Raw genomic sequence first — 27,792 nt, 5'->3', positions numbered from 1 at the left:
CAGCTGTTGAATAGAGCAATGAAGCAGAGTTTTCTTAAGGCATGATGCTTATTTAACTTCAAATGTAAATAAACTCCCGTCCTGTGCTTCCATGTAAAATGAGCTGTTCACAAGTAAATGATTTTTTATCTTCCCAGCAAAGCAGCAAATGACCCTCTGTTCTCCACTTCTGATCACCAAAATCTATTTCCTACCTAACTCCAATTTGGGCTGACAGCTAATTTTTCTCCTAAACAAAGTTCTCAATATCGGAATAACTGCTGCTTCCTTAACAGCCACCGTTTTCAAAGCACCAACCCCTGGGCTTTGCATATGTGGTTATAGCTATTAAGTATTCAACACAAAGTACAATCATTTAGCAGTAACAAAAATAATTTTTTATTTGGCATAGTATGTTGATGGTTCTTATACACTTGCTATACAAATGTAGGCTGCTGCTTACTCCAGGACAGATATAAAAATTAGCATTTACTGAACATCAGTAAGTGAACAGATAAAAACATCAACCCTGTCTCATTTCCAAGCAGCCTATCACCAGTTGAAGAATCAGTTCTTTTTCCTTTTCATCCGACTTTTTTTTTAAGCACCGTTTCAAAGAAATGATAGAAGCTACTGAAATGTTTCTATTTACCATAATAATGCAATTCTACTACTTTAGGGATTTTCCTTCGGTAAACAATCTCAGATGACCAGCATTAAGATGAAGAGCTAAACTACCATAAAGACCTGAAACTTATGTCAAATTTGATTCTGTGATTATCTGTAATCTGTGCTCACCTCTCTCTATAGAGTGAATTACACTCAATGAAAGGGATAATTCTAACGGAGACAATACAACATAAAGCCTTATCCTGCCATGAACTAAAGTAGCAGCCTTTTTTTCAATTTAGTCAATGAGGCTTAGTATACCGAAAAGAAAGAACCATACTAAACATTTTCCTACAGTCTGCACAAGCACACTATTTAGCATTTTCTGAAATCTGAAATTTAAAAAACCCATTTCTTTACATGACAAAGAGCACCAACTTTTCTTTGCAATTATTAACACTTGACCATCAAAAGATCTATTCTTAAAGATGACCTTACAAGAAAGACAAATAGCTGTGACTTCTTGTCCCCTTTTTCTGATTCATAAAAGGAAGGACTCAAACTTTACGCTCTCCAGGAAGTATTTCTTCTATTTATTTCAACTACAGCTTTTTTGCTGGCAGTTTGCAGCGGTTTGACAGAACAGCAGACACGCCATTCAAATCAAGTATTCTGAGAAATTATTTTCATTCAATATATTATGTTTTTAATGGAGGAGAAAATTGAGAAAAACCCATCTTTAAGATTTTCAACCTCTGCTTACCACTAAAGAAGGCCCATGAGCTAATCAGAGCTCCAACTAAATGTCCAGGAAAAATGCAAAACAAAATAAACAAAAAAACACACCCAAGGCAAATCAAGCAAAAATCCTGGGGAACATTTTTTTTTGAAGCATGCAATGATCAAAGCTTCACAATTTCTTTTTATGTGCGTGTATGAAATGCATCTATCAGTCTTTACGAAAAGGCAACACGTCTCAATGCTTTGTCCTCCGCCAGTTCTTTTTGAGAATCAATCATATTGATTCATTCTCTGCCCTTGCAAAATAAATAGGCTAAGAAATGAAAACTCTGCTTATTTCGTATATCTACTCCCTTAACCAATAACAACATCATCTGTGCTAAAAGCTGCTCGGGAGCACAAAAAACTGCAATCTATTCAATATTCTCTAGCTGGTGAAGGCAATTGCACACACACAAGACAACAAACATACCACTTGACTAGCACTCACCGTATACATGCGCTACATTTCAGTTAATAGTTCACAGCAAAAAACTTTACAGTCAGCCTCAATTTCTTTGCATATTTCAACCTTCCAGAATTAAAATTATTTCAGAAATAACACACACAAGCAGACACCCAATAGTAAACACATTTGCGCTTGCTAGCTTTAAAACTACCTGCCAAGCCAATAGCCAATTGATTTCCTTGGCGTAAATTCGACATTTCCAATCTGGGACATTACCCAATATGAGGACTGTAAACCCTTTCCTAAATGAGGTAATCACATTGGTGCTTCTATAGTTCTGGTTGACTTGCAGTTTCCATTACAATAAATCCTTGCTGCACATTCCCAGAGGTTTTGTAACTTCTCTGCACCTTTAAAAAAAAGTTACTCCTAGCTGAAATCTGTCACATAAGACCTCAAAAACAAACAACAAAAAAAAAAAAAAAGCAAATTTTCCTTACTTAATCCTCAAAAAATCTGTACAAAAAAAAAAAAAAAAAAAAATAGAGAAAAAATATTTCTCTGAATATTTACAGTTCCACTTTTAAAACTGGGGACATTGACAAGGTTCATTTCTGCGTTCTGCAAATCGAGAATACAAGAAACGTGAAAGGGACAAGTGACTAGCACAGTTGTATTCTACAATATTTATCTAGTGAAAAAGAAAGAACAGACAGGCTCAAATCTCATAACTGAATTAGTGCTAGCAGGCTCAAGGCTCTGAGATGAGTGCATGATGAGTACTGAAGTGAAAAAGTACTGAAATACTGCACTTTAAACAGCTATTAGAAATGGCTATTGTACACATCCATGCAACTCTCCTTCATAAAGGAATTTACCATGCGTAATAGCAACATGTTCCTATTTACACAATGAGTTGTTGTTCCAGTCCATCAAGTACACAAGAATTTTTAATGCATCCTAAAAAAATCAATTAGGCAATGATCATCTGATTAAACAGCCACATCATACCATTCAATTCTTTCAAACATACTCGTAAATCCAGGCCTTCAGATTTTGCTACAAACTTCCAAAACCTACACAAACAGCATATTACAAGGAGCTGATTTTTAAGCTTAATGAAATTCAGCACAAACTAAAGTATTACATGCTATTAACCTGGAAACGCAACATCAGACACAGACAGAAAAACCTTCTTTTAGTAGGTACTCTCAGTTTTAATGTAAATGTTTTTACAAAGTATCAGAACACCTCCCACAGCACAGAGCACAGAAAACACCTTGAAAGGGCATCGGAATCAAAATTGGAAAACTGATTAGGGCGTCACAACCAACTTGGTGAAGGTCCAAAAGGTGGGGAGGGGGAATAAGTAGCTAAACAAAAAGAATGTTTTTTTTTTTTTTTTTAAATCAGATCTTAAATATTCAGCCTACAGCGAAATACATTGCAAAACTATGCCTGAAGTATGAAGTTGCTAAGTATCCCTGCTTATTAGTCTTCTTAATTTTGACATCACTCTTTGCAATTCCAAGATGTATCTGAAGAAAGTCTGAGAAAGCTGGGGCTATCAGCCTGAAGAAGAGAAGGCTCTGGAGTGACCTTATAGCATATTTTCAATACTTAAAGGGATCTTATAAAAAAGGTGAAGAACAACTTTTTGCTTGGGCATACAATGACGGGACAAGGGAGAATGGCTCCAAACTAAAATGAGGGGATTTATATTAGAGGTTAGGAGGAAATTCTTCACTGTGAAGGTGGCGAGGCCCTGGCACAGGCTGCCCAGAGAGGCTGTGGATGCCCCATCCCTGGAGGTGCTCAAGGCCAGGCTGGATGGGGATTTGGGCAACCTGGTCTGGTGGGAGGTGTCCCTGCCCATGGCAGGGGGTCGGAACTGGGTGGGCTGTAAGGTGCCTTCCAACCCAAACCCTTCTGTGGTTCTGTGATCTGAGAGCTCAGAAAGTGGAAGTTAAACCTGAAAGTATGTGGTTGTTTTCTGTTTTCAAATACATACGGTTATCTCCCTGATGCCCTGGGAAAGGAGTGCTAGTAATCCCCAAATTGCATTCCTCCTATGCAAACCAGAAGGGAGAGTACATGAAGTAGCAGTATTAAAACTCACATGCAAGACCAGCATTGTAAAACCCTGGGATGCAAACACTGGCCTTGCTGCAACTTGTGTTTCTATCATGTTGAAAACTCACAACCTAGACACAGGTGAACTTGCTGCTGGGTTTGCCTTGCCTCCTTTCCATCTCCTCCCACTGAATGGAGGGAAAACAAAGAAAACCTAAGCTTCCTAACAACATTAAGAAACCATCTTTGTTAAGTAATTCATCAACCACATCTATTGCCTACCGCCAAAAGAGAGATGAACCATCAAGTCTGCAATCCTACAAATAAAGCATATGATGCTTCTAGTAATAGTTTCCTCTCTTATATTTCCCTTTTTATGCAGGTACACTTTACAAGCTCATTTGATCTTTAATATCCTAACCCATGAAGACAATTTTACTGGAATCAGTCCAGAATTCTTTTTGTATTTATTTGACCCATACTGAATTAACTGGACATGCCCTTAATATCAGACAAAATGCTGTAGCCGTTTCACAGAACATATCCAACCCGTACTTTCTGGATTTCCTTCAACGTCCTGACATTTCCACACAGAATTCTAAGGAAGTTTGGGGTTTTATTTCAAAATTTTTTTACCAAGCATGCCTACAACAAACAGAAGTCTGAAGAAGATGTCTGCTACATTATGTAGAGACCACTTTTTCAACAGGTTAGCAAACTATGCTCAACACCCATGCTGCAGATAGGCAGAATGACAACATTTCATCTTTTCCACTCTTCAAACTTTCTGATGTCAGAGGACTCCCTCCCCACATGTCTCTCCTCCACCTCTGGCTTGCAGGCTGTAATGAAAGGCTTCCAATAGGAATACACTATTCCCTGCTGCAGCATGACCCCACCAGCTACCTACATCTAGGCAGTTACCTTCATTTTCATTAATTTCAGGTCGATCATTAGGGTGATGTTTTTCCATCTGTTCCTGCACTTACAGCATCCTATAGCAGAGCCTGCAAGTTAAAATCTGTCAAGTCCCATAGCTCCCACCTCAAGCCACAGCTCTGACTGACAAAGATCTAGACTTAACATTTCAAGGTCTTCTTCAAGATTCAAATATCTTTACAGCCTAACAAATAGCCTGCTCGTTCCATCCACGGAAACGGAACTGACACCCTCAGCTATCTCTGGGAAACAGCGAGCTATAACTTAAAATAAGAACAACCTCCCTCAGAAATGCTTCCCTCCCTTCCTACAGTGTGGCTTTCCACCCTCATAACCCACCTACCCGATGCCCTTTTTGCACCATACTTAAAACCAAAGAAGGTGTATGCTAAAGGCCCAGGATGATTTAACCGATCAAGCTTTCGGAAGTGTCTTGTGGTTTTCATTAATTCAATGTGACACTGTGAAGGACTCCCATTTTCAGAAAGTGCTGAGATTCATCTTCTGAAAATTTTGGCAAGATTATTTTTTTTATATATATTATATCTAGAAGTAGGCACATGCTACGCAGCCAATTTTAACAAGCAAAGCTAGGCTCTCCTTATTTAATATTCATGTCACAGGAGTAAAAATCCAGCCAGGAATCAAACTGTGGCATCCTGTGCCAAAGACAACTTACCACTCAGCTGGTAAGTTGGCAATTCAATTTACAAACCTGCATTCCTGCATTTTAATCCTTTGTAGAAAGGTGGTAATATACAAGCAATATGAAAAGAACTGGATTCAGATCATTAGAGGTTCACAAACCAAACACGCGAAGCTTTGGAGGCTGTCCAAAACAAAACCATGCCTAGGTGGTGATGTCCGTTCAATAAAAATTCAATGTCATAATTATCCTCTCGCTTTTTCCCCCCGAAGAGCATTAGTGCTCAGAACCGTGCTGCTGCTCGGCCAATTACATTAATGCCGTTAGAAGACAGATAGGGCCCGCAGCCAATCGCTGTGCCAGGTCACTGCCTGCTGACGGGTAATTTACAATTAGCAAGCAATTAGCAAATGAAGTGAAAATTCAACACTCATCTCCACATAACGCAGAATAACTCATTTTTAAATTAAAAATATGTTTTAATAACTTTAGTTTGGCTACTGCCTCCTTTTACCAGTTTCTCCTCCTTTATGACTGACAAAAGGCCGCGCTGTCTGAAGTGAGAACCACGTCTATTGTTTGATATTTCTAAATGAAATAACCTCTTCCTTACAGCTAGATACCTATTTAACAACAGAAAAGAACAAAAATGAGAACTGTTGATAAAGGTAACATTCACTCAACTAGCGTATTTGAAAATTTCTAGCTCACTGAGCATCTGATGAACACCCTGTACCAGCAGACAGAATTAACAGAAATAACTGGAACTAGCCAAGCACCTGTCTGGGAGTCCGTAATCTTCTTTTCTTCTCTACATTTAACAGTAAATGACGTAAAAAGAAACTGATCTGCAACTAGTCAGTTGCACAAAACAAAATGCTGCTTCCCATTAATCATCAACTTATTAGCTTGGTATGCTCACAACATAGTAAAGAGCTCAGAGCTCCTTTTACCTACACTCGCAATCCTAAAAAAAATAAATAAATAAATAAAAATCTAAGAAAAATTTGCCAACATAACTTCTAGATAAATTTGTTTCAGTCCCACTCTAGAAAAATACTGTATCTTCCTTAATATGCATGGTATGGGTACGGTAATTAACCTTCTCTTAAAAGTGCAGGCAAAAATGCACAAGAGCATCATCAACAGTGAAATCCAAGCAGATTAAAGGAGATTCTTGCATGTTCCTTGATACCAAAAAATTAGCCTAACTTTTGAAGGAGTTATTGAGGCGAAAAAATTAACAAAAGTTACAGAAAACTCTTACAAAAGGAGGATGGGGGAGAAAAAAAAAGAGAACAGCTGATAGAAATACCTAACACATTTGCATGTACTGGACAACACTAGTGTTGCTGTGCTGACACCAGCTCTAGGTTTTCATCTTTTAGATAAATAAGTCGTGAGCCAGAAAGAAAGAATTAAAAAAAAAATAAATTAAGGAAATATACAAGGCTAAGTGATGTCAACCGAGAAAGAAAACTGATTATGTTTGACCTATTTTCCTCTCCAAGAAGACACCAGCAACAAACTAACCTCTTTTCTGACTGTACACAGTTTCAGAAAACATTTACGCTGTCAACATGAGGTATTTCCTTTTGAAACAGTCACCCTCCTTCTGGAAGAGACGAACTTATCTCTGAATTCTTCCCTTGCACCCACTGCACTACCACAACGTCGGAGAGAAGGGAAACCCACACGAGAGAGCGAAACCCTCCACAAACCTGCTGCTGCGGATACTGCATTCCTCCCATGGCGGCCGGGGCTCGTCCCTGCATTCCCACGGGGTAGCGCTGGGGGCCGGGGGGGCCGTAGGACTGCCCAGGGTAGGGGCTGCTCTGCTGCGTCTGAGAGTGAGGGTTATTGCCCATGCCGTACAACTGAGGTCTCTTCATCACCATTGGATCCATTGGACTGCCCTGTTAGTGAACACAAGCAAAGAATGGGTTTAGAGATACTGGAAGAAATGGGTCAGCACAGCCACGCTCACCACAGACAGGTCATACAGGCATTTGCTCAATACTTTATCCCTTTCTCCCAAAAAGATGAAAAATCAACATGGCATGCGAACAGGCAAAGTACCACAATTAGTTGGGTGGGTTTCTGAATGGTGAGTTTGGGACTTACATTCAAATATAAATAAATAAAATGAACTTTGCCCTCAAGTTTAGACATTGTCTCTCACCTACAAAGACAGGTATGATAATTACCCAATAAATCCCAGCTTAAGAAATAATTAAGTATGCTGTTGTAAACTGATTAGCAACATTGACTTCAACATGTAAACATACATCAAATCATGTCTATCAAGAGAGATACATGTAATGGGAAACCATTCAACCTTGAGAAAATGTCTATTTTCTTTCCTTGGAAAAAAGGGACAAGTGTAAAGAAAAGGAAGTTTCCAAAAAAGTGCAATGCTTCACAGCCTTCACGTCACTATCATATGCATTAGTAAGGTTCCAGATGATAAGGCAAGTCATAACCCAAAATTTACATAGACATTTATTTGCCTCTTTAACAGACCTCAGAAAATCCAAACTGAAATCAGTGATGGAGGGGGATGGGAAGCAAGGGGTGGAAGTTTTATTTTTAGACTTCTTGGCAGGACTTACCAACACCATAACAGCTTCAGGACGGGTGTCAACCATTGTATGGCATTACTCTCACATTTGATTACTGAGGACTAACTGAACCAGAAAAAAATACACTTTTGTCAAGTGCAGCGGCACTGCATTGTTAATATGACACCCATTTTTTAATTCCTGAGTGCCAAACAGTTGTATTCAACCAAGAAAACTGTTTTTTTTTTTTCCTTTTTTTTTTTTTTTCTTTTTAAAAGCCTACCACAGTTTCATCTTAATGAGATTTCCCCCCTTCCCTCCCCAGAAAGAGGTGTATTAATTCATCCAACCAGTCTGCCTTCCCTCCGGTAGCAGGATTCCTTCCTATGGCGTATTTTGTACATTTTTTCCAACAGTGCACTGCTGACCAGCTTTATTTTAAAGACTTCCAATGTAATGTGACTTCTGCAAGGCCTTTTCGGCTGCTATGTTCTGATGTAATAGTTACTATGACAATAAATTACTTTCTCACTCCCATCCCTGTTTCTTTTCATTATTGCTGTTTGTACTACTGAAACACTATGTTTCCCCCCTTCCCCCAATAACACAGACAGGTATTTCCCCTGTAAACTAGCCACTGCTTAACAGTTATATATTGTTCTTACTACTTATTCCTTGCAAGGGAGTAACTCAAACCTTCTCCCCGTTTTCTCCAGCTTTCCCTACCTCTACCAACACCTGTTTGCTAGGAATGTGACCCAAACCAAATATAGTATATCCATCTCAAACGTTGCCATAATACACCTGCAAAACGTGGAAATTATAACCTCATTCTCACATGACACCTCTATTCACTTCAGAAGTGGATTGCACCCACCCTTTTTATTTTTCCACCATAGAGAATTGCACATTCACTTCTAATTTGGGGTGAGTATTACTCAGCAATTATCCACTTTATTATTTGCCTTTTTTTTGTGGCCAGATCAGAACTTTTTATTTTTCACCACTAAATGTCTCTGGGTAACATATTATTTATATTTCATACTTTTCAAATTCCATGGTTCCCCAAACACTGTAGGCCGCCTGATCTCTACCAACACATTTTTTTTATTATTTTATTTTTATTAGGCCATTGTGCATCTCAAACTTTTAAATAAGAGCAGACAGACGTAAAAGTTTAGCGGATGAACTGGAGATACCTTCTGACATGTTCCCAAGGGACAACTTAAATTACCCTTCTCTAGACCAAGATAGTTTCTCTGTGTTTATTTCAGTGTTTCCATGTTCATTCTGGGTACCACCTGTTGTATGCCTCTCCTCAAATATAAGTCCTTGTTTAAAGCAAGTTTTGGGTTTCCTTCATGAGATTCTTATGAAGCCTAACTCCCCTGCTGATTGCCCCCATCTTCTGTTTCAGTGTATTGTTTCCAGGTCTCAATTCCTATAAGAAATTAAGTCAAATTTAATTTTAATTAATTTTGAATGTAATATTTTCCACTCCCCCTCCAATACTTAAGTAGTACCATAAACAATACAGATAATTACAGCTAAAATAGTCCAACACTTTATTTCCATTATGAAGACTATTTTCAGGTGGGTATAGACTTTGCCAAACTTCAAGTATTTAGGCTGAAATTTTCCAGGCCATATGTATGCCTGAGGCTGAAATTCTCTGGAAAATTCAGCTGAAACAGTTCAGCTATGTCTTAGAATGAGGTCACAGAAGAATACATTGCTTATGTTCTTACATAAAATACTTAAAAATACCTCTTGAATACCATGGTTTGGGGTAGACAATTTTAATTTGCTGGGGTGACAATGGATTTTAAGGAAATATAAAACATGTACCCCTATGAACCCCTGATTTTCACCTGATTCTTAGGAGAGGAGGAAGAAACCAGAGAGCGTGAGGTGCACACAACAAAGCAAGACCAGATCAAAAGAGCTGCAAGGTATAAGAAGGTGGCCTGAAATTTGCCAAAGAAAGGACAATGGGTTTAAAAAAGCAGAGGAGAGAGAACTGGGACAGGAAGAGCAGAAGGAAAAAGAAAACAAGGTCAGGAGGTTAAATGGATACAGGCTGAAGAGTATCTGTCCAGTGGACAAGTGACCTCCAAGTGGTAGAAGTCCCTTGTTTGTTCATTAGTTGGTTTGGAAGGTAAGCCCTGACATTTCGTTCTTCCCTGCTTTCTTCTCCCTAACCTGGTGCCTCTTCAGCTCCTGCTTCTCCTTGTGCTCTCCAGGAGAGCTGCCCCTCTGGCCCTTGTGTGATGTGAAGGCTCAGAAAGGAGGAGGCCTGAAGAGCCCGAGCTGCTGCTGGACCTCCAGGCACTGGGGGCTGTAGGTGACCCACACAGCGCTGAAACCAAAGGGGCTGTGGACACTGCATATGGCCAGCAAGGGACACGGGCAAGGGGGGACCTGGGCACACTCAGAACTTACTGTGTACACTGCAAGCAATGCACCACGATCGAAGACTGAAGATACTGAAGATGAAAGCAGTAGATAGGACCAGACAAACGGCTGGGACACGCCAGAGAGACCCACTCGTGCTTGTCAGTGCTGATTGCCCTCTCCATTCTCCAAGACCTCAGGAATACAATAAGCAGCAGTAAAGTCCCCTGACCATGTTTAGGACTGGAGAAGTAAGACTGTAGCATTAAGTAACATGACCTGAAGCCACATCAGAGAAGGATGGCCCATCTTAGCCCTGCTGCTTTCTTCTCCTGAGGAGCACGAGGAGGCAGATGGTCCTGATTGAGACACTAAGCTGAACTCAGCACTGCACCCACCTGAAGCACACTCACATAGACAGAGAGGCCAGGAACACAGCTGAGAACACTTTATTGTCAATACCACAAGAAAAAACAAAACCTGGGATGAAAACTAAGAATAAGTGAAGTCTCAGCAATCTTCTAGCATCAAAGAGCTCCTACACAAAACCCAGCGAGGATGCACATCTCATCCCACGCACTGGCTGGTCCCTATGGAGGGTGGCAACCTACCACTGACTCCATCCAAATGAACTCATGACTGTCTGTGTGCTGCAAGTACAGGTGAGGACACCTACCAGTGGCTGTCAACATATTTCTGCATGGCCTAACAAAGCCAAGTAACCCACAAGACCACTTCCCTCCCCAGCTTTAAGAAACATTATCATTGCAGAGTTGTGTACTGAGTTAGGAACTATTGGGAACAAGTTTTCCCTCAGTATTTCTCCTGTTTCCTTCACGGAAGATGGTCACTGCTCTAGGGACGGGTCAGCAGCAGCGCAGGGATGGGGGCTGCTGCATGCTACAGGACCAAATGCAATATTTATTATACAAGTGAGAAGATGGGTAGCAAACAAAGCAGGATGCAGTGGGATGAGGAAAGCTGATTAGGGTGGTCGTAAGCTGCTCAGCCAAAAGTGGATACTACCCCTCCATCTGCCACAGTTTTTACCTAATGTTGAATAAATTATTAAAACAATAAATTTTCAAAATGTAACAGTTTAATGCATCCCTCATTTCCTCACTTGGAGTCATGCAATTTAATTTGCAGAAATGCTTCATACAACTGCAGCAGCTTTTGAATTTGATGAGATGTGCTTTCGAAGAGCTGTATGTTGCAGAAAATTTGACCTACAGCCATCATAAACAGGCTACTCAAACTTCCTTTAGTAGTGCCTCAGTTTCCCAACTGTAAAAATGAAAAAGAAAATCATTACTTCTTCACTAGAGAGGTGATTTTAGAATTTAATATGACTGTGATCAATACCATAGAAAACTCTTAAAAAAAAGAAAAGAAATTGTCTTCAGAACAGTGCATGATAAGAAAGACCTGGAGCCATACACTTAACAGCAGAAAACAGCTGCTCCCTGAGTACTGGGTGTCCTGTACAGTGGAGGTGAAAGTTATAATTAAACTTTTTCTAACTTTAACGCATGCCCAATTTTCAGCTTTAGCACTCTTTAAAAGTTTTATTTTTATAGAAAGTTTCATCCACAATGTTCTGAAAAGCTAAGAAGTGTGTTATCATCCTATCTGAAGGTTCCTTTAACACTTAAAAGTTCAAATAACTTTTTTCTAACATTAGTTCCAACAATGTTCAAAGACAAGTTTCAGGTGGCAGGGTCAGTATGACAAGTATCAACCTCTGCATGTTGTAGGGATCAACAACCAACCCCTCCACACCCGCTCTAACACTTTGCAAAGGTGAAGGTGTTGGTATAACTGCACTGTATTTTTCTAAATCCCAGTGGACATGTATTATCATAGATGGATGCTGTGTGCATTCTCACATCTTCCATGCCTTTACTTCATTCTATCACATGCTATATTAGAAAGTTTTAATTACTTTTTGGTTTTATTTTAGTGTCACTGCAGTTATCAGTATCCATTCATTACCCTTCCCTTCCTTTACAGGAATACGCACATTTTTGCCAATTTAGTTTGCATATCCTAGTTTTTACTGCCATATTCTGCCAGGCAAGACTGAGTGGATTCTGCATTTTACTTCTGCCTCTGCTCCTCCTTTTCAACTTGCCGCATTTCATTTAAACTTTGCATAGATCTGCAGTTCCTCAAAATACCTCAGTCTTGTTCTTTGCTTCAGTCTGCAATAATATTATAATTTATAACCCCTTTATTATAGTGCCTATCTTATGTCAGTATCAGATTCATTTGCACATGTACCAGGCTTTGTAAGAACAGAGCATTTCGTAAGAGTCCTCGCCTATTATGTGCCTTGTGAGCACATTAAAGCACCCAATGGAAGGTTTGCTAATGATTTCAATAGGGCCAAGATTTCACTCCCAGTCTTTACACTGACAGTCCCACCATTAAGGTAAGATGCAGAAAAGTCTACCCTGCCTACAGATAGTAACCGGCAAACTTTTTCTATTACCTGCTCCTCTTTTCGATGTTTTGTATAAAAGAAGGTATGAACTCAGCATCGTCACTATAAGTGGTGGAAAATATTTACACCCACTTGTAAACTCAGTAACACTACTGCTTCACTACTGCTTCTACTAGCCAAAGGAACCAAACAAACCACCTTCTCCCCAGAGTATCTGGAGACTCAATTTTGCCTCTTCTAAAAGAACAGAAAAAAATTGCTACTTTCTTTTGCTATTTAACCAGTGCTTTCCCTAATATCTCACCTCCTCTCAGATCTCAGGCAAGGTGCACACTAGGATAACTTTAGCAGCTGTCTGACCAAGATACATTGGCTCTTCCTTTTACATTATGTATTATACATACTAAGTTATCATCATATATTACACTTCTAACACCGAAATCTTTATCTGAAAATTTCAAAGGTATTTACAAATATGAACAATCCTGGTCACAGTCCCAAAACAAAACTTGCTGTTTAACAACACCACAAAGAACCCCACCACTGATGTCCTGGGGCAGGAAAGAGTGGGAGACACTTTACAAAGGTCACAGTGGGACTCAGGCATGATGATAGCGCCCTGACACGAGGAAGACGGAGCAATTCACTGCAAGACAAGAGTGGTCACATGAGATACAACGACTCTTCAGAGAGAAAGTGTGCTTTTCTGTTTGTTCAAAAAAATTGAAAGAAGCATTGGCTTGGCTGACAACAGCAAATGCACCAATTTAAAGTGACTATAAGCCACAGTGCATCCCAACAACTAATGCTACATCATTTGCGCCTGTAACAAAACAACATGAACTCAACACTCTCCAATAGGCTTGCCCTCAAACTCCTAGAGCTGCTGAATACAATAACTCTTTGTTTATTCATTGATCTGCAGCCAAAGCTGCTGTCTCTGTATTAAAAAAAGCAGCCTCTGATTAATACCAAAGCCTTGAAACCTCATAATAAAGACAGCTGACAATCAGCTACCGACATTCCAAGAAAGATGGGCATGGAGCTCTCAGCTCTAGGTCAGGCACCAAGTTACAAATTTATCGCTGGAGATAATCACAAGTATTCACTCTAATACAATGACACAGCTGGCATGAGGACGCAACTGGGGAAAAGATAATCCATTCCTAGATAATGCCATCATTTGTATGAACATGTACAAGGACTCCTCAGCCAACGGTTTTACACGACAAAAGCGTATCAAAACACAACCCTTGTTACGTGTTTTAAATATCCATTTAAGAAAGATGCAACTATAAAATGTATGAATACACAATACTAAAATCTGCCTTATATTAGTATTAAAATCTGAGAGGTGACTGGCAAACAAGCTTCCCGTATTTTCAAATAGGAAGTCTACTATCTGGGCTTTAATAAAACTTAAAGCAAAATAAGTCAGTTGCACAAACGCGAGGAACAATCAAGAACAAAGAGCCAAGTTCAACATAAGCCTATGATGAAGGAAAATCCAGTGAATGAAGAGGCATATATTGGAAGAGATTTAACAAAAGTTTTAATTTTCCTCGTCTTAAAGGCTCTGCATACTGTATGATTTCAGCTGCGGGAAGACATCAGAAAGATAATTTTCCACTCAAAACAGAAAGTACATAATTAAAAAGGGGAAGAGGAGAAAAGCAAAGCTGTGCCCCACCAAGAATCAAGTACTTCTCCACTAGAACTTCTACAATGAGTAATACACACAAGTGTCTCTGCGGGGTGGGGGAGAAGGACATAGGTATACTTGTTTTCCAGTTTTCCTCTTGGTCCCCCTTAACACAACCTAAAAACTGGAAGATCAATGAAACAACCATCCTCTAGTTATTATTTTGTAGACAGATAAACCTAAAATAACTACAGAAAGAGCAAATCACAACAAACACAGCAAAGAAGAGGAATCTGTTTTTAATGAACTACACACAAGTAATCTCTTCATGTTGCCACTATGAGTGCAAGCAAAGGTTAAGACAACATCGGAAAGTAATTATACACATTTATCACACCTGAAGGCCAAAACAATCCCACGTCTCTGACAAGTTCACATGGCAATACGGCTCAGGAGTGCTGCCCTTCGAGTCGCTTTTATTACCTGTATGTCAGTAGTTGGCAGTGACAATACTCCCATTGCTCTGAAGCCAGCTCAAGACACGTCATCCTCCCCCTTCATGCCTGAAGCCTCAACCTTCTTACCTTCTGTAACCTACTTTCCTAATCCCAAACTTCTTCCAGAACGACCTGACATTCTCTTCCCTTCTTCCCCACGCACACACCAGCTGGGATGCTCCTAGAAGGAGACCTCTTTCCTTCAGCCACGTAAATGCTCTTGCTTCCTGCTGCAGAAGTGCTCTCAAGCAAGTTAACAGTAATTTCTAGTGCAGCAGGATCTACGGTCTTTACAAGCATCTTCCAGGTAATGTCCACAGCCATCTGACATCTCATTGCTTCCAGCTGCTTGTATCCCCCCTTTTGCCAGATCATGGCCATGCTTTAGATACTTCCACTCACAGTCCAGCATCTGCACCGCAAACTGTCAGCACAGGGTGGTTTTCGCCAACACAACAGCTTTGGCACGTGCCCATGCCTCAACTTCACGTGCCAGTGCTCCAACTTCTCATTCTGCCATTTCTGATACCTAAATCACAACCCTTGGCAGGAGAGCAAGGCGTACAGCTAGGGAAAAAAACAGTACCTTGAAGTTCTCAGGCTAGATTCATCAGAGGATGTGTCACAGCCCTCAGGCTTTCTCAGTAGCCAATACTGCAGCTCAACAAGGAAGAGAAGAATCCATTCATAAACCCAGAAAACTGTAAGTTAAAAAAAGCAGAACCCCACCCAGAACACCAGTTACTTCTATTTTGTCTGGCAAAGAGGTTCTCAGCTTCCTAGACAAGTAAACACCTTCACTCACAGTGCATGGCTGCCATCTGGAACTCAAAAAAAATTCCCTTACCTACTTTGTACAGCTCTTACACAAACACGGGGTTAGATGGACAGAAAAGGATGTACTAAAAATAGTGCCTGTCAGGGAAGGAGCAGAGAGCAGCCTCGAATGGAAGGAGGGGAGTGCTGCAGGAAGGCTCCCTGCAGAGCCGTCCTGGAGTGGGAGGGGAAAGCACAACGTCCTGGAAGCCAGTGAGCGACGGCAGGAGGAAAAATATTCCACATCAGCTCCAGATTTTAAGGAAAAAAAAAAACTCCTCCTAAGCCTAATAAATATTCAACTGGATTTGAATACGCTTTCTCAGTTACTTGGCTTTATCAGCAGAATTAAAATTAAAGGTTAGATGTATTTAATAGCCAGGGAAAGCCCTAGCTGAGAAAGTGACACTAGCAACACTGGGGAAAACAGCGTGCCCACAAAAACGTATAGCCCATCACAACTAGGTCACAAGCCAGAACCATACACCACGCTCAGCTGCAGTTTTTTTCCCCCACTCCAAATGTTATATATAGTTCTGTATTAACACACACACACAAAAAAAGGTATGCTGGTCATATATCCTCAGCATTTATGGCAAATTATTAATCAAGTCCCACCTGAAACAATTTGTTAAATTGATTTTAATCACTGGGCCTCTCATGTGAAGCTTTGTATAATCAGCATTTCATTTACAAAATTAATTGCCTGATTGATTCTCAAGAGGCAGTAGCTGTCATTACACTGCTGTCATAACTTTTGAGTAGGGGTGTCACAACACTGAATCCTGACAGTATGAAGAGCGCTGCTATTTAAAAATTGAGGGCGGGGAGGCAGGGGGGAAACAAATACAGCGATTTCACAGATTTGCTCTTTAGCCCGATAGAATGCTCAAACCATTTGGTATCAGTTTCAGCCAGCCTCCCCGTTTTCCATTCATTGAATAACGCAGTGCTCAGCTATTCAGTCACTTTTCTTAGAAGCAGGTCCATTTAATTCAATTTTATCATAGTTGTGGTTGCATAAAATGAGTTTGTTGTTGACTACACAAAAGATTTAATCACAGGCCACTCTTAAGGTTGTTTGCAGAGCAGAGTTTGACTTCCAAACGCGTGGCACTTTTTCCACATCCACAACCTTCTGCAAAGTTATTTCCAACCAGATCTCTTTTTGTTTTCCATCAGACCAAAGGAAAACCACAACTTTTCTTATCTAGGACCTCCTTTAAAGCTTTTGTTTGTTTGTTTTTCCCCTCCTGCAGCATTTTGAAGCCACGTAGGAGCCTCGAAGCAGAGCTCCTCCACCCGCTGCAGCTCTCTCCGCGCCCCAGAGCTGCGGCATTCTTGGAAAAGCCCGCAGCTCCGCACAGCACAGCCCGGCGGGCAGCGGCCGGGGCACTGAGTCATAAGACAGGGCTGCTATTCCTGGCTCAGCAGCTGACCTGCTATGCAAACACGAGCGCAGCACTTCACCTTTCGGTGACTGGGTTTTCGCTCTCATAACAACAAGTATTATATGCACTCTGGGCAAGGAAGGAGATGGGAAGACTTTGGGACGACTTCGCCAGTTATCATCCTCAAGAATCAGGATTAGGAGTCAGAAATGGTAGGTTACAGGAGAGAAAAAACTCCAGAAGTTTTTAAAGGAAGAAATCACAAATGCTCTAACAATGTACTCCAGATTTTCAGAAAGCTACCTTCACAAGGCAAACTTATTTAGAAAAATAAAACAACCTTAGCTTCAGCTAGACCTCTTGAAACGCTATTAGTGCCTTCAAAACACAGACCTATTTCTGAGACAACTCCAGAAATAAGCCCCTCAGCTTCTCAAATTCAGCTTTATGCACCGGATTGCATCAAGTGCTCCTGAATAAAGCAAATTCAAAGTGTCTAGGCCGCTCTCTGAGACTACAGCATTATAAAAAAAGCAAACAGCAACTCTAAGTGATTTATACCTATTGGTGGCATTTGTAATGGACCTCATCGGATGCAATTCTGGGATCAGCCAGAGCCCAGCTCACACAGGAATCTAGGGGGCATTCCAGAAAACACAGCTCCCCACCCCCAGGCTCCTGCTGTCCCCCTGACACTGCTCCCTGCCAAGTGCCCTGTCATTCCCTGTGTGCACACAGCACAGGTTGCTTTGGTACGAGCAGACTGACGCAATTTCCATCTCTTTTTGCAGGTCTCCGAGTTCACAATGATTAAAATCAGAAGGAAAAAAAAAAAACACACATGCAAAATAGATAGGCTACTGGGATAGAAAGGCATAGCGGGATAACTGAATGGCCAACTCCACCAGGCAAACAAAGCAGTAAGTTGTTTTCCTTGCTCCTAGCAGTAATGTGAGATTGCAGCTAAGGGAAGTTCACAAAGTTCTGCCCCCACTGAGAAATGGTTGCCAGAGAGCTATATTCCTCTGACACACCAGGAGGAGAAGATCAGACAGAGGAGAAAAATCAGTTACCCTACTCACACTGTGATAGACTGAGATGTTAAAAAGATGTGTAGAGCACTGACTTGCTGTATTCATCAGTTTCTAGCCTCTTAGCAGGTAGCTTACTCATTAAACTAGCTTTTTCTCTCTTTAGTCTGAACTCCCCCCCCCTCCATTATGGAAGAAATGGTTTTAATTAAGTAAGAAAACAGGGGAAAGCCCCTAGCCAGAGCCAATACACACAAAATTCCTAAAGGATATATTTAGGATCAGGATAATTGGAAGGCAAATTCAGATCTACAACAGAAGCCCTGTCACTTCTCCAACTGCCAAGAAACTGTTCCTCTTGTAACATATTTTCTATGTTAAAACTGTTTCCTGTAGAGACTGAAAAAACTTGGTTGTAAATAGCACAAAATATTAATAGTTACCTGGAAACTAACTGGCTCTTTTTTTTTTTTTTTTTTGGTTTTAAAAACTTTCATGCCACAGTAGTTTTGTATCACATTGGTTGGACGTCATGAAAAACCTGCTGCCCCAGCTTGAAGCATACCAACAGCTTGGTCCAAGGGTCAAACAGACAGAGGTAACGAGTCTGGGGCTAGACACCCTGATTGTAGAGCTGGAGCAACACATTTCCATGGAGCCTGTGACTATCCTGCAGTTGTAAGTGACCTTCCTCATCAACACAGAGGCTCTCAGGAGCACAAAACTAACTTTCTGCAATGGAACAAAACAAAAAAAAATGTACCAGCAGCAGGTGATTTAAAGCACTAGCAATAGCTTTTTTCAGCAGCTTACAAAAAATTAAAATCAATCACCAGAACAAACTACAGTTATGACTGGAATTTTTCATTATTGATCAAAAATATTTAAGTTAGGAAATAAATCAGAGGAAACAGTAGGCTGAAGGTCAAAGCTTCTGTACTACTTGAGAGAACAATGTGATTGGAAAGCATGAATTCACACACATGCCTACATTCGCCCCAGCTCCTTCGTATAATGTAACTGATTCCCAAGTATCATTTTACAATTCTGATTAGGTCTTACAAAAATCTTGTTTATTAAATTGCTTTCTTTAGGCATGCATAGCTGCTAATTTGTTTCCAACTAAATCATGTATCATCTGAAAAAGATTACATTGCAACAGTGGAACAACACTCCTGGGATTATGCTTCATCTGGATTTCAGAATTAAAAGGACAAATATTACAGGAGTTGTAAATTTCCCTTTGAAGGTAGTGGCAGGAACAGCCTGCAACTGGGTAATTCTGAACAGAGCCATGAGTGCACTTCGCATGTAGCAGCCCTTCCGAGAGACACGCATAGCAAGTCAACAACTCCACACATTAAGGGGCCTATTCACAGACAAACTTTGATTTCTTCAAGAAAAAAAGCTCTTTAGATCAACACATGTATTTGTATAAACATACTTTGTAAGCAAAATAAATAATGGGAGCAAAAATATTAAAAGCTTTGCTGATTTAAAAAAAGATTATCAGCTCCAATACTCAATGGTTTTAAACAAACTTATAAATATAGAGGTTTGGGAAGGACTCCCAGAGAGCTGTCCAGAATAGACCTCTAAAAATTTATTTGCATTTTAATACAGAGTTCCCTATGGCTTATTCAGGAAAAAAAATCTGACCTGGATTTGAAACAGATGAAACTCTGGTTTAACCCTAGTGACTTCACCTGCTTCTCACTTGGAACAGGCAAAAGCTACCAGGTCCTCATTCCTCTTCTCACCGTCTCCAAAAGGGACAAATTCCTCCACAGCCAGAAGCAGCCTACAAGAGCATCTAGAGCACCTCAGCACAAAGAAACACGTGCACGTAACATCCGTGTATGATAAGTGCAGAAACACCTCTGCAGTTAAGTTATCCTGGATGTTTATAATTAAGAGTTTGTTTTTAGCATAGCTACTACCAAGAGCCTTCAGTTTACAAAGATATGTTCACTATATAAGCATAATTTTCTTTTAATATCGCATCATTTAAAATTAATAAACAGCATGCAAGACATGTCTGGTTTGAGAATTGTAAAAGCAGGAAAGCTGACCCAGATCTTCGGTATTTCTCATCCAAGACACCAGTTAACAGGAAACCTGAAATACCATAACCATCGGATTTCCTCCCCTCTCGCAATGGAAATCATTACTTTCAGACTGCCTGCCTGAGAACTCTTGGCTTCTTTCCACTTCTGAGCCCATCTCCTATTTCCCAGTCCTTAGGAGAGCCCACGTTAGCCATCATGTGAAAACACCAGCACACATTTCCTAAAAGCACATCAGAGAAACTCCATTACTTGCCAGAGAGGATACCCAGGGCCTAGGAATCCCCCTTGGCCACAGCCCAAAATGCAGCATTCCCAGCTTCCTAAAAGTCACCAAATCCAGAGCAGAATTAGAAGTCAACAATCAAATTAAATGGGAGGAAAGAGAAAGAAGTGACAGCCTTCAAAATCACTGAGGCAGTCCAGGTACGGGGAATCTTTCCTGTATGCCTGAGTAAGCTGTTTCTGTGGGAAACAACAATTTGAGCGTATTTACATCTCATCTTTCTTCCTTCTCCAAGGCTGCAACTTACAGCAGCCTCCTCCTGCCGCTGATGAGGGCTGGAGACAGTTCATTCTGTCAGAATCACTTGGCCTAGCCAGAAGAGGTCATTTAGCAGCAAAGACAGATGTTTCTCAGCTGATACAACGAAAAGGCAGAATAGAGCAAACAAGCCCAAAGACTCATTTTAGCAACGGGGTATCTGCAATTCCAATTTTAGGTATTGTTCAATTTAGAAGGATGCTATTCATCCAACACTCATTTGCAAACTTCATTTCAGAATTAAAGAGATGCAGATAACATGTGTAAGGCTCTGAAATGTGGCTTTAAGAAAAGATTTTGTTTCTTTGAAGAATAAATAGAACACAGATTATTCACTTCATATCTAACCTTTATAGGTAAACCCAGTTCTTCTGCCAACTACTATGATTCCTTGGGTACGTTCTTCCCCTTCTCCCTTTACACCCTACGTTTTTTGCTCAGTTCTTTCATACAGGAAAAGAAACTAAATAAAAAAAGGAAAACCAAAACTGATCACACACTAGAAATACTGTCAAATATGAAAAGGAAATGCTACGCATTCTTAAACTAAATCTCCCCAATGCCCAAGAAGATGAGATGCTGGTTACAAAATCAACACAGAAAAAGAACAATTTCAGGAATAAATATACCTGAAAGCAGACTACCAGTTAATTCTAGAAATGGGTATTATACTCAACACTGCACAAACATAATTAGACTATTTTGACAGAAGGCATTAAGTTTCCAAAAACCAGAAACAACCCAGATACTTAAAGTAATCCCTATATGAACCATCACATGCTCTCACTATCTTTCAAAAAAAAATTGTTTGTTTTTTTTTTCTTTTTTTTTTTTTTTGGGGGGGGGGGGGGGGGGGGATGACAACATATGTATAAATAACCTTCTGCATTACTTTTTGCTCAATGTTTTACTACTACAGTAAAACAGGATACAGCAACATCCATCATGAATGTTTTATGCCCAACTTATCCTGCCTCAGAGCAGAGGGATGGATTAAATGACCTCTTGATGTCACTTCCAGCCTTGCTCTTCTATGTTTTGGGTATTATTACATCATCTTTTTTTATTTTAAGGTTTCTCCTGTTTCTGCAATTTGCTTTTCATTTGAAGTCATAATCCTCAACTTCAGGCATAACGAAACAACATGGAAATTAAAATGCTACAGACGTACTAAGAATATTGATAAAAAAGCAGAACAGTTTAATAAGAAGTAAAAAAGGTAAGAAAAACTGTTACTAAGGAATTGATGTTGACGTTTGCAGAAACTGCTGAAAAGAGAAGCATTTAGGAATTTGGTTTTGGGGAGGTGTGAAGGTGAGGATGAGCACACAGTGTTCCAGGCACCAGAAGAGATAGGGGTGGGAGAGAAACAGAGTAGGTGGCCAATGTCAAGGTGCTGATCACATCGACACCCAGCTCGAGCTACTTACTTCGGACCACACCAGGCCAGAGAGATCACCCACACCAAACATCTTCTGGACATCGCCAGCCTTCCCCTGACTGTACCACGCACCAGAAGAGACCTGCGCCTACACCTCGCCTTCCCTCTGCATCATTTGAGCTGCTTCTTGCACTACTGGTGCCTAGCAAGTCAATTATGGCCTGCCTTGTGGGTAAGTCATTAGATTTCAGTAATTCTCCAAACAATTCACATTTTGGGAAGTTTTGGTTTTTTTTCAACTTCATCAAGGAAGCCTCTTTCTGTGATCCTCAGAGATGCGTGCAATTAGAGACAGCACAACAAAACTCAAGGAATAATGAGAACCAGGAGACAAAGAGTGTCCAGCCAGAGTTTATTATACAGCCACAGATTACTCCACCTGTTGCATTGTACACTGAGTACTTGCAAAACCAGAGAGAGAGGAAAGAAACATGCAGGTACATCCAAGCAGCTAGGAGCATGAATTTTGATCTCTTTTTATATCTTATTGTTATCTGCAACCTAGGAACATGTTAATTGGCCTAAGTAATTGGTTTAAATACCCAAGCCCCATTATAAAAATGTACTATGAAAATACTTAGACACTGATCACAACCAAGAAATTCTTAACTAAAGTTCAAAGCTGAAAAGACACTAGGGACTTGTCTACACTGAAGGAAAAAAATGCATAATTATACCAATATAACTAACTCAGTGTGGAAACTTGCTCCGGTGTAAGAGTACCCTTTTCCACTTAAGCCTACGTGCTTTGGAAGCAGAATAAGATAGGCCACGAAAACTCTTATTCTGGTCTAAGAGTGTCTCCATAGGGAGTTATGTTGGTATAATTATAGCATATAATTATAGCACATCGTTGTACTGGTAAATTTCCTCCTGTAGACAAGCACTAGGTGCCCAGTCCACATACATTTCCTAGCAAAACAAATGGTTATCAAATTCCAATGGAGGCACATGAAACACTTCGCTTTTATTTTTGTCTGATGAACCTTCTTCATTTTAAAGTGATGAATTGCTTCAATTAATCTTCCTTGCAAATGCTTTTCTCTCTATCCTACATGGTAATAGATTATTCTTCCGGCGGAAGCATCATAAACCAACACTTCAAGAATGGCTGTGATAGCTCCCACGCTGATTTGGGCTCCCAGAATATAAAGCAAGTGGCGAGCAACCAGGTTCAAGGAAAGAATAAGGTGCTGTTTACACATTTGCCTGTTAGACTCTCGCCTTTTACAGTATATTGCAGCTACTTTAAAACAGTTAGTGCTTCAATAATTTAGTTTCTATCCTTCTGACGATTTCATTCTCACCTCATTTGCTGCAGAAGTTAAAACATTTCAGCCAACCTTGAGGAAGCCGTGCTTCCTCCTTCCACCCTCACACACACTGGGGGAAAAAAAAAAAGTACATCTAAAAACCATGCCACTAGCTGGACTTCAAACTCTAAAACTACAAAAGGCTCCTCAGACTCTTTTGAAAACATACAACTTTTCAGAGGATATTGAGCTCAAAAACCTAAGCTTAACCCGAATAAATTGACACTGTTTATCAGAAAGATCCCTTAAAACGGGAGCAAACAGAAATACCCATTACACCAGCCTCCAGAAAGTAGGAAGAAGAGAAACCTTGCCACAGAGATGTCAGTGAAATTATTAATGGCATAATACTTCAGTTTGGGCATTTTAAACACTCAGCTAAGAAAGGTTAAGTGACCCTAGAGATAATTAAGGATTATGGTAACCATTTTGTAAGAAGTACAGGTAAATCCCTTTTTACAAAAACTGTTTTTAACTTTTTTTTTTTTAAATGCATTAAAAATGATAGAGCTTTTGGCAGAATAGTCATCCCCATGTTTTCTTTTGTACTTCTTAAGAAAGTTATCCCTCTGAATTACACCAGGTTCCTTAGTTTTGGGTCTGGATCATACCCCCAGTAGGCTGGGTCTGGATCACATCCCCAGTAATTTATTCCCACATGGACAGGCTCCCTCAGTGGCACCTCTCCACTTAGCAGGTGGGCTCCCTCCCTCCTTGCACCAAGCACAGCCCCTGTGATCCAACAAGGGCCTCACCGCATGCACATTTTTGTCATCCCACAGAACCAGGACCACTGATGGGAGGGCTGGAGAGCAGTAGGAGCATCCCTGTGGGCAGCAATGGCAAGGACGGGTCCATTTAGCTTGAGCACCAGCAACATGAGCAGTTTTCTAATGGATTGTGGAGCAATACCTGTGGGACAAAACCACTGCCCTGTTTCCAAATCAAAAGCTTGCATCTATGCACAGAGATCTCAAACCTAGATGTTTAGGTCAAGCATTATGAAAATTCATCCCAGTATTTTCAGATGTGCCAGAATGCTTTGTGCCTACAAATATTCTTGAAAAGAAACACTGACAGTTCTTGCATGGAAAAAATTAATGTATAACAAAAGCAACAGCAGGAAAAGCTCTGAATAGGCATACAAAAAAAGAACATTAATGCATCTTAAGCTTAACAAGAAATAGCTATTAAAGCCATTAGTTCTAATGTTTCACCAAGGTAATGAGAAAGGTTAGTCCACATCTCCAAACAAATGTGGATTCATTTACCTCTATGATTTGAAAACATTACAAACAGTGGAAGGAATTACCTTCACCTCCCCTTTGGCATCAATGCCTGAACTTATCAGCTTAGACTTTCTTTACAGTGAGTGAGAAAATGTGGAGCTTTAGGAGCGTGACTCATTAGACCTGTATTGCGTGCCTGCTTTGGGTCGAGATGATTCACACCAAGAAATGTCTCTCTCTTTACACCAAAGACAAGCCCACACAATAAGATCAGGTATAAATGCCTGCAATACATATGGCCAGATAAGTCCCACCCTTGAAAGTTAGGGTTTTTTTTGTTGGTGTTTTGTTTTTTAAAGATACTGAATGCCTATTCTGTAATTACCATCTTTGGGAGGAAGAAAGAAAGTCTCTTATCACTCTGTGCCTCAGTTTCTTTTTAAGAGAAATAACTATGATTCCCTGCTCCAGAAAAGCATGGAGAAATTAAAACATCCATTTTTATTTACAGAGTACCTTTATGCTCAAGATGCAGTCTCGTGAGGAGTGTAAGCTGGCTCAGGTCTGTAGCACCATCCAGAGAGGATGTCCTGCCCTGACCCCCACCCTGGGGGAAGCTTGCCCTGGCCTTGCAAGACTACATTGCAAGTCAGATCAGCTCAATGACCAGGCTGAAAGATAATCATTCATGGGTTTTGTTCTGTGGGATTTGTCTTCACACAAGTCATTGAGCTGATGCAGCTCACCTTAAGACACAAAGGAAGCAGCAGGGAGCTGATAAAAGGATGGGACCAGTCTTTTTGGCAGAGGTCAAGCCTTGGATCACCTTCAGATGACCATGAACCTCACTACAAGGTGCAAGATCTTTTAGCAACACAGTTCTATGACAGAGTGCCCAACCAGCGTAACAAGCAGCTACAGAGAAATAAACAAACAGGGAAAACAAAGCAGGCTTTTGAGTTGACTTCAGTTTTCCCCAAAGAAATTCTGGCTTGATGGCTGCACAAAAGGCACACACCTGTTTAGTTCAATACATATTGTCCTGTATGTTTACATGTTTCAACCCTTCTCCCGCTAATTTTCTCTTAATTTCAGCTCCTGATCCTCAGAAGTCAAAAAGAATAAGCTGCCTTTCAGACAAATATCCACAGGATACCAGAGGAATAGGCAGAACATGTCACTGAATGGTCTGTATCAGATATAAATTGGGGAAAAAAATCCTGTCTCCTTCCACCTAAGAAACCCCAAGATAAGCACCTAAGATAACCCCATTTCTAAAAAGAAGACTACATTTCTCCTTATTCCTAGCACTCTGGCTGAAGCAACTTGCTAGAATAAGTCAAATCTATGTGCTCAAGGACTTAAAGAAGGTAAAAAAAAAAGAGATCAGAGAGATCAGAAATCATAATTGACTCTTCTGTTATGATACCATGACCAGCTGTAGCCCTTAACAAGAAGCATCTACTTTCTTTCTCCATCTCCTCAAGCAAAGACATCAACCCAAAGAAAAGAAAAAATGTTGAATTGGAGCAGAGAGAAGGAACAAACAGGATGAGTCAGACCCTTGCTTTTTGAAAGCTAAAAGCCCAGTAACTATCACAGGCAAGCCTGAGATTTCTCTAAGGAACAAGAATTTTTGCAAAGACACATCTCAGTCCTTTTAGAAGGAGAGCAAAATTTAGAAGTCACCAGGCAAGGAGAAATGGGCCTTGGTTCTTATTTGAATTGCTAAGGTATTTTCCTAGAAGAAAGACAGCACCTTAACTTATAAACAGGCTTAATTCACCATCTTAAACAAACATCCCCAAAGAAAATACAATGTGGTGTAACAACAACCAAACATCCCTGGCAGTGTCCTTCCCTCCTCACCCCAATCTTCTGAAAAGAATTAAAAGGAAAAGAAATTCTGAAATGAAGTTATTAGGTACTATAAAATTGCACATCACATTCATTACTTACTATAAACAGTTAGATGCAAAATGTTTTTCCCCTCCCCTCAGCTCCCATCTTTTCTACACTTCCCACACGTGGTACAACACCACACTCCAATTTTCAAGCTGACATGCTCAGATATCTTTTGGGCAAACAGATTTTTAACTACAACTGCCACATCAGGGGAAAAAGAAAGACTGTCCACATCACATTTACATTTTGTCTTTTCTCTCCTTTGTTTGTTTCCCTCTCTTCTCTCTGTCCACTATTACATAAGAGCATCGGCTTTAGAGGAACCTGAAGAAAATGGCACCATCACCCACAGGTAACTACTTTTATGACTCCTTCTAATCCTATTAGGATTTGGGGTTTTGTTTTTTCAAACCCAACTTAACCTCTTGCCAGGAGAGCTGCCCACGCAGGAGGCTGTCTGGTGGGCTCGCTCTCCCCGCTGTCATTCATTCCCTACCAGTTTTCGTGCACAGATTCCTTGGAGGATAGAGAGGAGCAAAGGCAAGTCAGAGGCAGCGATGGGTACCGGGGTCACTCAAAAGCTATCCTCTCCTTGGATATGTGGTCACACTGCTCGCTTTCACACAACTCTAAAATGGCAGAGGATAATATGGATGGCTTTTCCATCACTCCAATGAGTTGGAAAGTGAGAAAGATGAATTTGGAGATACCATGAAATTTTAAAGAGGGAAATCATAGCAAAGGAACAAAAAAAGATCACAGTGTTTGGATAAAAGGAAGTAGCAGAGCTCTGCTAAGGAAAGGAACGAGACAGAAGCAAGTACTCGACAAACACATTTCACTCTCCCTGCAGGCGAATTAAGCAGAGGAAAAGGCTTGAGCAACCACATCCCATAACAGAACTGAAATGGGAGTGTTAGCATCTTCAGAAAAAGGAGAGGACATCCACTGCCATGACACTGCCCCCACCCTCGTGGAGTGACAAGGCACTCAGGCCCCCTCTGACCTCCCTCCCAACAGGGAAGCTTCCCAGGGAAGGGAGCTAGGAAGAATTACGAGGAGGACTGGGGGCAATGCAAAG

The 27,792-nt window shown here is 40.5% G+C and overlaps 1 protein-coding gene across 3 annotated transcripts in view; it reads right to left on the bottom strand.

Moving 5' to 3' along the window:
• The window catches only part of ARID1B (AT-rich interaction domain 1B), a 319,934-nt gene that overhangs the window by 280,681 nt on the left and 11,461 nt on the right, over window positions 1-27,792 (bottom strand). For all 3 annotated transcript variants that reach the window (XM_032185764.1, XM_032185765.1, XM_032185766.1), the window contains one exon: window positions 7,157-7,351. In XM_032185764.1, the coding sequence (XP_032041655.1) occupies window positions 7,157-7,351 (195 nt within the window). The remainder of the gene's footprint in view (window positions 1-7,156; window positions 7,352-27,792) is intronic.

This window comes from Aythya fuligula, chromosome 3, assembly GCF_009819795.1.
Source record: "Aythya fuligula isolate bAytFul2 chromosome 3, bAytFul2.pri, whole genome shotgun sequence".
Taxonomy (NCBI): domain Eukaryota; kingdom Metazoa; phylum Chordata; class Aves; order Anseriformes; family Anatidae; genus Aythya; species Aythya fuligula.
The sequence above is the reverse complement of the archived record's forward strand: the minus strand, read 5'-3'. Positions and strand labels throughout refer to the sequence as shown.